Genomic DNA, 13236 nt, shown 5'->3' with positions numbered 1-13236 from the left:
GCTCAAAGCAAACACGTTATTTGAGTTTTTCTTTACAAGTACAGACAAGGTATTGTAATGTAAGAAGTCCGAAGACGATTGTTCCTAAAACAAAATACCAGCTTCAAACCATGATCCCTATCAATTTATCCAAGATTTAACAGAGATTAAATCGTTGTCAATAGCCAAGATAAAATTAGTAAAAGCAGTTTCGTGATCTGAGATATCTGCATCTACGGGTTTGGATTTTTGTCCGTTTTTAGCAAATAATTTGCAATGCAACCAAAATGACAGAGTGCTAAAAGTTTAAAAGATGGACGTCACGGGAAACTATTTCATCTTTAACTTTATATGATATGGATAAAACATTCTTAATACGCTCAACTGATTCAAACTTGAGTAGTTTTAGATCTTTCTAAAATGTATAAAATATACAAGCGTTCGTCTGCATAATATTTAACGACTTTTGTCTTTTCTTTGAACTTAATGGAGCAGGTTGCAACGGACTTGACATATCACGGAATATTAAATGAAACTATCCGTCAATTATTTTTATTTTACAATAAGACTATTTGATGTTTTAACATAGAATATAAACATATGCAAACAAAGTTTGTGGCATTTATATCAGTGCACTTTAATTGAAAATATGTGTATATAATAGCGAAAAAGGTAGTAATTTCAGATATCATTTGAGGGAAAACGATAGTATTTAATTTTCCCAGCATTAGGTTGGCCTTTTGTGTACCTTTTTTGTAAGGCAGGTGAAGGAAGTCAAATTAGGAGCGCTGTGATTGGATGTAAGGGTACAATATATATTTTGTTATTTATCTATGAATAACTGCAGTGTGTATATTTACAATATAAATTTTAAAACCTATTGAAATATTTTCTTGAGAATAATTCGAAAAGACTTGCAAAATTTCATAAATTTGGTGCAAAATGACGGTGGGCATGGATAACATAAACAAGCTCCGTTGGATGTTGGCCATGATACTATTTGGCTTTAATTCTTAAAACAGAGTAATAAAGTACTAACACAACATATAACTGTTTTATCCAGGTTTATATCTTAAAAAGTGGTAAATTTAGAAAATGTTAACATTGTCGCCAATGGCAGAATAAATAGTACCGTTTTCCCTTGAGAGCAAATTATTGACTAATACACAAAATGTGGCGGAAGGCAAGTGATTAAGTTCCGTGTTGAAATTGAAGTTTTTTACTCCATTCTTTTTCCATTGATTTTTTAAGGTTTTTTTCAAATTTGTTTCCGAAATTTTTATCACTTATTCGTTTTATGAAATACTATATGCTTAAAATATTATGGGATACTTTTTATTACTACTATGAAGAAAAAACTAAAGTTTGTGTCTGAATTTGCAATTAAAATTACCTCAAATTTAAACAGTCCAAACTTCGCAAATTTTATAGAAAAGAAGAAAATAAAATACTGAATAGAATATTTTGACATATTAAAATAGCTTTAAGAAAAACTATTTCAATTAAATGTAAGCAAACATACCCAATGTTTCATTTTGAAAAAAGGGGGGTTGATACTCTCCAATATACTACTAGTCATTAAAACGACTTTTTAGGAAAATGTGACCGTACGAAATTCTGACGACAGGGCAAAATCTAAATAAGACATATTTGTCTTTAAGTTAAGACAATTTTAGCCGTGTGTTATTTGAGGAGATTTAACTCGCGATCTAGACGACTTTTTACACTGCTGTCACCGCACTATTAATGGTACTATATAAAGTTTGGCATTTAAGTGTATTAAGTATCGAAGGTGCTCGCAGTTACGTCGAATTAGAGTTGGTCACATAGGTATATATGCAGTTGCTGCTATGTTTATTGTACGTACAGGCGTTGGAGGTATTAGCCGAGGAAAAAGAAACGATGCGAAAGAGGAACAATGTTATATGTCATGTATTTATATATTGTTTCAATCGAAGAAATATGTACAATAAAGTAAAATAAGATATTGTATCGCAAGAGAAAATAAGATGTTACTGCGAGCAACTAATCCTATATCTGTGTTTGTCTTGTTTGTAGCCTATTCAATTAAGAGATTAAATACTTTAAATTCGGACGAGCAGGGCGAGGGAGAATTTAACTCGTTTGAATTATTTTACATTTGTCATTTCGGGGCCTTTTATAGCTGACTATGCAGTATGCGCTTCGCTCATTGTTGAAGGCTGCATGGTAACAAATAGTTTTTAATTTCCGTGTCTGACAGTCGTATTAAATTCAATTATTTTGACAATGATGAGTAAACAAAACAAACATAAAATGAAGAGTTGTCTCATTGGCAATCATATGACATTTTTTTTTTTTTTTATACATATATGAAAAACTACGATTTTTTCGTCTGAGTACTTATGAGTACATTGAAAAGGAGCCAATAATGTTCACATGTTCTATAATAGATAAAAAAAAGTTCCCGAGTTTCTTTAATATTTTGTCTTTATTGAGACATAATAAAATTATCATTAGATTGAACATATAATTTTCCAATTGATTATCTTTCAAATCTTTGTTGATTTTACATTCATGAAGATAAGTATAGAAGTGGTTTTCAGATAGCATGTGGTGGAGCCGTAACTTTATCTTATAATGACCTCATTCCTCTAAAGTAGCGTCAAATATACCAAGGAATCGGAATTATGCGTGACTGAAGACACTGTAATTAGTTTATCTTCTGGGATGCTTGACGACAAATCAGATGACCGGACGTTGTATTGAATGATTTTACTGCGCATGCGATACAGAATGATTTTTGATGAAAAGTAATTAATCAGTATAATGATTTGATCAATTAAATCTTCAAAAATTCCACCAATGAAGAGAAATGTCCCGGAAAATGTTGTCCAATCGTAATTTATGGTACACAGGTTTGTGTTAAATCATGTTCGAATACGGAACGGATCAAAATAAATTACGACGGTGTTAGTTTTTTGTTGTTGCAAAAGTAAACGGACGCCGGACGACAAGTGATGAGAAAAGCTCACCTGTTTGTAAAGACCAGTCCTTTTATCCTATAATTCGTCATGTTCTTCTCTGTTATTATCTATCTCTATTAGTGTGTATATATCTGACCATAGTTCAGAAGTCTCCATTTTGTAGAAACTTCGAAGAACTGTTGGGATATCGAAGTTTAAGTACATCCGTCCGCTCAAATCAAATGGTATCCAGAACATCGATCCAGGTCCACCTATTGGTCTACTGTAATACAAAAGAAACACATAAAACAAAATAGGAAATATTTATAAATTGATTGATTGTTGTATGGTTAACGTTTAATGTAAATATTTCGTAAATATTTAGGAGGATTTGAAATTATCTACAAATCAAACAAGTAGGCTTTACAAGTTGGCCGACATGTATTATGGGCAGGTATACTGCTACTATAAAAAAAAATAGATAAACAAATGACCTTGCAACAGGTCACCCCCGGAGTCCGCAAAGAGTAATTGCTACATCTTTATCTTACTTGCAGAGAGCGCGGCATTCTTCCTAAATTACAGTTCGGATTTAAGGAGGTTCGCGGGTCTAAATCATTTATATAGGATTTCTCTATATGTTTCTATAAATGAACTTTATCTTATAGTTAATAGAAAAATAAAATAAAAAAGTGGGGTCACCGTTCATTTGCGCTCACAATCTGCCTTCGAAAGAAGCATACATTTTTGTAAAGGTGTTTTTTTCTGTTGAAGTAATAGGAGAAATAAAGGTAAACTAAATATCGAGATAAAAAAAAGAAATTTAATATTACAGAAATCGCTTAAATTTTACAATAATTTAGTTTACATTGTAAGTACAGCTTACCTCAAATGAAGTTGATGATGAAAAACATTTTTTATTCTCATGTACATCATCACTAGATAAGAGAAATTATTTGAATTCCACTATTGACTTACTATGCCCAAACTTTAAGCATTTGATTCCTAGCCAAAAACTGATATGGCTTCTTAATGTAGAGAATCTTGATATTTTGATATCTGTCTGTGAGTTAATTGATGAAGATAAAATATAACTTTAAAGATAAGTATTTAATCAGGCTTTCTGCACTAGGCACAAGGTTGGCATGGTGGGGTACAGGACACATCGTACAAGTTCTATTACCTTCTTGTTTGCGATATTATTATTTTTTTTATTAAACTGGTAATATTTTATCTTTTTTGTAATTTGTGCACTTTGGCATGTCAATTAGCATTGTCCCTTGGTGCCTCTTGCAGTTGTGTAACTTTAAATAGTACTGACTCCTCTGCACCAGGCACGAGGATGACATACCATTTATGTGCAACTTCTTACAATATCTTACCATTCAATAATGTCCCGAAACACATTTTAATATGCACCCACCATGCCATATAGCACCGTCCCTAGGTGCCTCTTGCAGTTCAGCTAGATATATTTAGCCTACTCACAGTATTCTTTTTTGTTACTTTCCAGAGGTGTGCCTGAGACAAAGGTTTTATATATATACTAATATGTGATAACTGTTGTTTCTTATTTGTGTTTGTAACTATGTGTTGTTTATTATATTTGTAAAAGAATATTATATTACAATGATATTATATTATGCTCCTTGTGAGCCCATTTTATGGAAATAAAGCATCTTCTTCTTCTTCTTCTTCTTCTTCTTCTATATGGAAATTATATTAAAAAATATAGGTCACCGATGAGTTAAAAAAGATATTTCAATTTTAAAGCCAAAAATGGCATATTTCCACCAAAGGGAGATAATTTGGAACTTTTTCAATGATGTATACATTTTAAAAGTCATCTGGGGCCAACACGAATTGATTGTTTTAATGGTTTTTGTACCATATGATAAGGTAACAACTACAAAAGGTAATAAATAAAATTTTTAATGAAAAACAAATGTTTAATTTTTTTTCTGAAATTTTTATACCCTCGAGCCTCCTTAACCGTGACGTTCTCATTCCAACAGTACATGACTGCATATTTATAATTAAGTGCGACGCTACAACGACGCCCTTCTATGACATGGGTTTTATTGTCGGTTGGAGAAGTCCTGGAGAGCCTATATGTCTATAGAATTATAGTCTACATTGAGGGTGTAGATAGAAAAGAATTGGCTTAGCATAAACATTAACAAAGTGTTCAAGGGTAACTATCGTCCTGTTATACATACACAAACTGACTTTATTAGTCATCAAAATGTCCTGCAGAAGACAAAAACAATAAAACAAAAAATGATCTTCATGTATCACTTACCCTGATTTTGCGAAAGAAGTCCAATATTGTATTAAGTTTTTAGAAAACTGTTTCTCATCATCAGAAATTTCATGGTCTCCAACTTTAAACAGCCATATTAGATCGTCTCCATGCCCACAGCCTTCAAACCATTCAGGGGGAGTTCCTCCAAAGGGATCTGGACTAGTCTTAGAAAATAAATACTGGTAAGTTTTTCCATTTTTCAAACCTGCGTGGAATTCCAACATTTTTATGGAGGGATATGTGAACATGACATCTGCCAGGAGTTCTGTTGCTCTTAGACTCTGTTCTCTGGTAGATGCACCCGCTTTGTAAAAATTGCACATTTGTTCTTTAATACTGCCGTCGACTCTAAGATACTTCTCAACATAAGGTGCAATTATTCCCTCACACGCTACTTTGTGTGGAACTCCTTCCGTTACGTTAAATATATAAAATTCTTGCAGTTCAGGAAATGAGATTAAATATAATAATGATCCTTCATTAGAAGTTGTTCCAGAAATAAAGTCAAGAGATCCGAAAAACTGAGAAACAGCAGACGTTTTGTCCTCTAAACTAACGATAGGGTTTTCGGTAAACAACTCGCCATCAACGACAGGATAACTATGCGATTTAAAAAAGATATGCCTTTTTAATTTGTCTTCTGATACCGTCGGATAAAAGTCAGCAATTTCTAAAAGTTCTTGAACTTGTTTTTGTCTTAAGCAATCTACGAATTTGTACTCATTTCCCAGTGGACACATCGATTTTTTTGACAGTTGATTTGCATATTCTTGAACTTCATCCTGTTTGCGCATTAGGATTTTACTATGGACTCCACTTTGAGCAATAGCACGATGGAATAAACCATTATTTGAAGATATAAGAGATTGAAGTGATACACTGTAGCCGCCTGCAGATTCTCCGAAAATAGTCACGGAATTCGGATTCCCGCCAAACATTTCAATATTATCATGAACCCACTGTAAAGCTAATTTCTGATCCCATAATGCATAGTTACCCCGTGCAGCTGGGTGGCCTATGGCTAAAAATCCAAAAATACCGAGTCTATAGTTAAAACTGACCATTATAACGTCCCCTTCTATAGCCATTCGCGAAAGATCTTCCTCATTTCCAAACCCAACTTCAAATCCCCCGCCATGAATCCAGACCATCACTGAAAAGTTATTCAATTTGTCTAATGAATTTGGTACGTACACATTTAAGAACAAACAGTCTTCGGATGTTGAAGGTCTAGATAATTCAGGCATGAAATCCGGGATGTTTTGTGGACATGCCGAGCGAAAGGCAGTACCATCTAATGTTTCGTTCCATAACCCGAACGGCACTGGTTTCTTAAATCTCAGAGATCCAACAGGAGGTTTTCCGAATGGTATTCCACGGAATTCGTACAAAGTGTCCCCTGTCTCTGCAAATACTCCCTTTATGCCTTTAATCGATCCCAATGAAGTTTCTAGTAACGCAGTTTCTATCGTGTTTTCTGTAATTACTGTATTCAGGATCGATAGGTACAACGAACAAAATAAGAATCTCATTTCCAAAATATATAACTGCAAAAGAAACAAAAAGTCAAACTTAGTTGAAGTTGATGCTGATATCTGAAATCTTTGGTGAATCATACTTCTTCTAAGGTTGGTGCTAAATTGCATTGAAACCAAAAGCATATCTATAGATAAATATATTGATATTTATTTAATTTCAATTACTAAAAAGTTTATTTTCGCAGTTTAACATTGATCATAAATTACATCTTAAAATTATGTTTTCTAGTGTTTGTCTGAGAATCTAACCCCACTAATGTACCTTCACAACTTTGAAGCCAAATAACCGAATCTTTTGTTGTGTTTTCATAGGAAGGTAGTGAAATATCACGGTTTACGAAAATTGGTTTCCACAATAATACATCGACCTAAATCATCAAGCTAAAAACAGACTGTGAAAGGCGTGTAGAGTCAGTCCGACATGGCCATCCAATATATATTTAAAGCAGCTCTCGTGCAAATATGGACTCAAATTCCTATGTATAAATATCACCTTAAAGTTTCTTATTGTAAACTTTTAATTTTACATGTAGCTATTTGTTAAGGACTTAAAAATCGTATTGAATATTATGATTTTAAAAAGTAAGTTTAATCGTGTATTGTTACACCACTATTGTTAAAATTAATGACTGCAAAACTTTTCTACAGTCAGGTTTTATTAAGATTTAATAAATCCAAATTATAACCAAATACTCTTGAATCATATGTACTCTTACTGAGCGTTGATATAAACTGTAATAGTTCTTTACTTAGCAAATATGTGTATAATAAGTTAAACAAAAATTACAACCTTCGGTTCGCATGGTCACTGCTCACTTGCAAGTGTTTAATCTATCATGTGTTATAGAACAACTTTTGTATGAAAAATAAAATATAATAAATATAATTCCATCTGAAAAATATCTGTAATTGGACACGAGTCCTATGCAAGTCGCATGCGTTACACAGTAATTATCAACTAAGATTAATGGTTCTCTATGTGGTGAATTTATTAGTACCGGTGAATAAAACATCTTATTGACAGATGTAGAAAGTAAGCAGTCAACTGTACAGCTTTATCTAATGTTTAGATTCTTTTGGGTAAAATTCACAAAGAACATGTTATGTGTAATCAACAAAACTAAGGTTAAAACTCCTGAGTGCAAATTATCACTGCGTGGGAAAGTCATATGAAATGTAACATGATTCTGGTTTTTTTTTTTTTTGCATTTCGTAGCTTCTAGTGCTATTATTTATCCTAGTATTTCCAAACCAACCAATGAGCATGCTGTATGGGCTTTGCTTATTGTTGACGGCCTTACGGTGACATATAGTTCTAATTTTTGAGTCATTTGGTATCTTGTGAAGAATTGTCTCATTGACAACCACACCACATATTTTTTTTTATGAGTCATTACTCATAGAAAAAAGGTGTACATGAAAAATTCGGTTAACAAACTGTTCTTGGTGCTGAAAACTGAAGATTGGTCAACACGAATCCAAACAAAATTCCCTGCCGGAACCATTTTATCAATGATTTAGACTTCTTGTATTTACTAATTTGCGGTATGTTATTTAATGCATCAAATGTACGAATAACGACACGAACCAAATGTTGAGTCGGTCCGTTTAACACAGGGTCAAAGTTAAAGACCTCTAGCAATATTCATGATGAACAATAATGTTGTTTCGATGTGTCTTTTATTCATTTTAATTTGTTTTCAAGTTGATGTAAAATATTTCTCAAGAGATATGTTATATTCCTAATTGATAATAGAACAAGTGCATCATTTAGATTTATCCAAACTGCGTAAACTATTTTTCCTCCTTTTTACCATCAAAATACCTGTAAAACTTAACTTACCTTTGTTCTCTGCTGGCTATTTACCTACATGTAGTCATTATTTATAAATCAGCAATATTTAAATATATATTTCTATATAAAGTCAACTTGTAAGGGTACTAAATTAAAGGTATAAGATATTAAACTTTAATTCTGACTTAAATTTGAAGTAAATTAATGTTTATTAGGTAGACTTATTATGTTAGCTTTTTAATGTCGTTCAAGTGTTAACCTAACTTAGAAATGATTAAACTGATCTTTTTCCAAATAGAACGGACGAAAAATAAATCTATAAAATATCAAGTGACAATAATGAATAAAAAACAATACCAATGATTTTAAGACCAAACAGGTGCATGTACAACTCATAAGTTTGATTCAAAATCGTGGAAGAATATGAAAACATGCACTACTGTACAGTTATTAATAGACGAATGTATCTTATATAAAAATATCTATCGACGATTTAAAAAAAAATACTCCTGAAGTCTTTCATCGGAATGATATATATTCTATACATTACACTTACCTAGTTTTATCCTGACATAACACATGTAACTTATACTTTAGTGTGATATTGCGGGATCAGATTGAGAATATGGGACAAGTGTGTGTTTTTTCTCGTGATACGAAGGTTTGAATATATGGAGCCCATATGGTCTAAATCAAAGGAAATTGATTGCTACTACATTTGGGTAAAATTTGGGTAAAAATCTAATTTGGCATTAAAATAAGAAAGATTATACTATAGGGAACACGTGTACTAAGTTTCAAGTTGATTGGACTTCAATTTCATCAAAAACCACCTTGACCAAAACCTTTAACCTGAAACTCCCACTTTCATTTTTATTTTAAGTGGACCATGAAATTGGGGTCAAAAGTCTAATTTGGCATTAAAATTAGAAAGATCATATCATAAGCAACAAGTGTACTAAGTTTCAAGTTGATTGGACTTCAGCTTCATCAAAAACTACCATGACCAAAAACTTTAAACTGAAACTCCCACTTTCATTTTCTATGTTCAGTGGACCATGAAATTGGGGTCAAAAGTATAATTTGGCATTATAATTAGAAAGATCATATCATAAGCAACAAGTGAACTAAGTTTAAAGTTGATTGGACTTCAGCTTCATCAAAAACTACCTTGACCAAAAACTTTAAACTGAAACTCCCACTTTCATTTTATATGTTCAGTGGACCTTGAAAATGGGGTCAAAAGTCTAATTTGGCTTTAAAATTAGAAAGATCATATCATAAGCAATAAGTGTACTAAGTTTCAAGTTGATTGGACTTCAGCTTCATCAAAAACTACCTTGACCAAAAACTTTAACCTGACACTCCCACTTTCATTTTCTATGTTCAGTGGACCGTGAAATTGGGTCAAAAGTCTAATTTGGCTTTAAAATTAGAAAGATCATATCATAAGCAACAAGTGTAATAAGTTTCAAGTAACATGCCAATGAGACAACACTCCATCCAAGATAATCCAAGTAGCAATCAGTAAAAGTAAACCATTATAGGTCAAAGTACGGCCTTCAACACGGAGCCTTGGCTCACACCGAAAAGCCAGCTACAAAGGGCCCCAAAAATTACTAGTGTAAAACCACTCAAACGGGAAAACCAACGGTATAATCTATATAAAAACGAGAAACAAGAAACAGTTAATATGAACCTTGGTTAAAAGGTAGGTTAATTAATTGACATTTGTATTTTGACGAGTTTCAATTGTTTTGCCTTATTCATTTGATTGATTAAATGATTTATTGCTTTACAGTTTAATAATTATTATTCAAATAAGCTGGTTAAGTTATTGATTGGTGTTTAACACCACTTTAAAAAGTGCCATTGTGCCGTTTCAGTCGTGACGGGAAATCTTTTGATGGAGAAAGCAGTAGAAAAACTACCGACCTTGGTCAGTAGGAAAACTGACAATGCTACTCAATTAATATTGGAGTCCAGTGCACCTACTGAGCAAGATTTAAAGTCACAATCTGATAAGACAAATGAATTATGTTGGGTTAATACATTGAATTGGGTATAACCGTGACATCCAGTGACAAATATTTGACTCAATTTTTATTCATATAGAATGTTAATATACATGCTTGTGGTGTTTTTTCAAGGAGATAGGAAACACTTCAAATATTTTCGGGTAAGTTCAACATCTGATACGTATAGATGTCAGTGCTATTCAAAAGCAAGCACAGATTTAACATCTGTATTCGTTGACGATTCCAAAAAAAGATCTTTTTTTTTTATAAATTGCATTTACAAACATGCCTTGAGTAGATGTTACATACCATCGAAAAACAATATGCATGCACTTTCCTTTAAGAAATTCCTTTTATCTGGAGAACGTCGAAATTTATTTTTATTCGTGGTATATGTGTGTATTTAGAATTCATTTGTAATAATGATTGGACCTGTCTCTTAACTTGTTTATGAAACTGAAATTTCGTCGTATGTTTTACCCGTTACGTTAGACCTGTCCCGAGAGAGCGACACCCGCCCAGTCTCTTTTAGAAGGTGGAAGAGGAGTAGTCTTTAGCCTATTTCTCAGCGTAAATACATAATGCTCTTAAAATATTTGTCACTGGTCATTTAAAAAATAATCAATCAATGACTTATTCAGCATGTATTATGCGCTTTTCTTTATGCAAACTGAAAACAAGCAATTTTAATGCACCAATGAACTAATCAATTATCGATACACTTCTAGGGAGCTACCATTTGATTTTAATGGGAAAAAGGAGGTGTGTGTGCCAGTATGAAATTTGAAAACAGGGAGGACAGGAGTTTTTAGTACAAAATAGGCAGAACGAGCAACATTGCAAGCAGGGTGACTACTTAAAAAGATTATCAAACTGTGATAAACCATTTATGTTATATTTATTGTTAACAATAATATAAAAGCTATAGATGTCTCGAGTAAATCGATTTTACACCTACATTTAGAAACGATCCCTTATTTACAAGCCTCAACTCTCAACTTTCGACTTTTAATGGTCTACTAATAAACATGTTTAATAAAAAAGAGATATGATAAAAATTCATATCTATCTTTTTGAAAGGTCTACGTATTGATGATTTAAGTGAACATTTATACTAAATCGGATTGAAAAAAAAATGGATATAGATGTATTTGTGTGCAAGACAGAACACGCGTATTACATTGTAAGCCTGGTATGTAGTTTAAGCTCATATACCATCATTTGTGAAGAGTAAATCGTTTCTAAACATATTTGCGACTCTTTATTCCGTTTGACATAATGTTCGTTGCTTAGTGTATTGATTTGTAGAAAACATTATATATTTGAATATGTCAAAAAATGTTAACAGTTGCCAGCCAGCTGTTTTGTTTTTAGTAAATTACATTTATTTGAACACATCAAATATCCATACGATGTTTCCGTCATTAATATTCATTTGACAAAATCCTATCATCACAGACTTACAAATACAAACACATACAAATATATCATATCCCAATCATCGACAAAAAGAAACAGGGGTTTCTTTAAAAAATCTCTTCGAATAGAAAAAGATCCAGCAGAAAAAAACAACTGCCCTGTTGTTGAGTCTGAACAATAATATCAAAGTCAATCTCAAGAAAAAAAACCCCACAGATCTGTTAGTAAAAAGTATTTAAAAGTAACAAAAAAGGTTTTACAATATTTGAAATATAATTCACGTTGATACACAATTCTGTTATTTATGTAATGACAATATGTTAATACTGTTTTTATGTTGTACTACTATATTAAGCATTGATAAAAACTAATGTTTAGTAATGAAAAGTCTAAATGTAACCACGATTAAAAGTTTTGTTAAAATCGTACGCCACTACTTTTAAATGCTGATAAAAATGTCCCCAACCTTCCATAATGATGCTAAACTTGTCTCTATGGTTACCGTCACATAATTAGACAACCGTGTCTGCTAAGTTAAATAATCATGATAACTATGTTGTGCAGGGGTATATCATGCCGATATAAGCGTCCACTATGTTAGGCAACTTTTTTGTGATGGTCGTTCAAATAACAGCTAAAATATATTAAATGTTCAATTCTATATAAACAGGAGGATTTTCGTCCTGACAATCAGCAGCTGAAATATAAAATATTATAATTTATATGAGGCAAATTGTTCAGACAAGAACTATGATGTTCATATCATTTGAGTATGTATTTATTTGAAAGCTTACAATTAATCAGAAATTATTGGAGAAACAAAAGGGTTGAATGTCAGGTATGAGGGGACGAGGAGAGATGTCTTGTTATGAAACAAAAGATACTTTGCAATAAGATATGTTCTATATTCTGCAACATCTTAATAATTCATAATTCACATAATTTTTCTGGTTTTCGAAAGAATCAGAAAGATAGGTGACATGCGTTGATGTAATTAGCATTGGTAAACAAATTTTAAGTAAATACTTTTAGATTGATATACTGAACCTTTTATAGCAGACTATACAGTATGTGCTTTTCATTAGTGAAAGACGCACGGAGATCTGTAATTGCTTACTTCCACACCATTTGAATTCTGCTGGATAGTTGTCTCATTTGCGACCACACCACCAATACTTTTTTTATAACTACATAGACGGATCAGGGGGGGAGGTCTCAGGCCTACCCCCTATTGTTT

General features: G+C 32.3%; 2 protein-coding genes across 2 annotated transcripts in view; both read right to left on the bottom strand.

Moving 5' to 3' along the window:
• Positions 1–2435: 2435 nt before the first annotated feature.
• Positions 2436–6921, bottom strand: LOC139524477 (fatty acyl-CoA hydrolase precursor, medium chain-like). The gene is made up of 2 exons (XM_071319264.1): positions 5227–6921; positions 2436–3207 (listed from the first exon to the last, which is right to left on the bottom strand). Exons 1-2 carry the CDS (start codon positions 6888–6890, stop codon positions 3021–3023), a joined length of 1851 nt encoding a protein of 616 aa, XP_071175365.1. The 5' UTR covers positions 6891–6921; the 3' UTR covers positions 2436–3020.
• A 5298-nt stretch (positions 6922–12219) lies between these two features.
• The window catches only part of LOC139524476 (uncharacterized), a 52347-nt gene continuing 51330 nt past the window's right edge, over positions 12220–13236 (bottom strand). Inside the window, exon 12 of the mRNA XM_071319263.1 lies at positions 12220–12696. Coding sequence (XP_071175364.1) covers positions 12644–12696 — 53 coding nt within the window. The 3' untranslated portion in view covers positions 12220–12643. The remainder of the gene's footprint in view (positions 12697–13236) is intronic.

The sequence above is a fragment of the Mytilus edulis genome, chromosome 5 (assembly GCF_963676685.1).
Source record: "Mytilus edulis chromosome 5, xbMytEdul2.2, whole genome shotgun sequence".
In the NCBI taxonomy this organism is placed as follows: domain Eukaryota; kingdom Metazoa; phylum Mollusca; class Bivalvia; order Mytilida; family Mytilidae; genus Mytilus; species Mytilus edulis.
This window is presented reverse-complemented; position numbering and strand designations above follow the sequence as displayed.

What these genes read in the sequence shown, in the direction of transcription:
- LOC139524477 (XM_071319264.1), bottom strand. Translation starts at nt 6,890, where the DNA reads ATGCTTTTGGTTTCAATGCAATTTAGCACCAACCTTAGAAGAAGTATG. An exon ending in ACTTCTTTCGCAAAATCAGG is followed by an intron (nt 3,208 to 5,226) that starts GTAAGTGATACA and finishes TTTGTATTACAG; the next exon opens with TAGACCAATAGGTGGACCTG.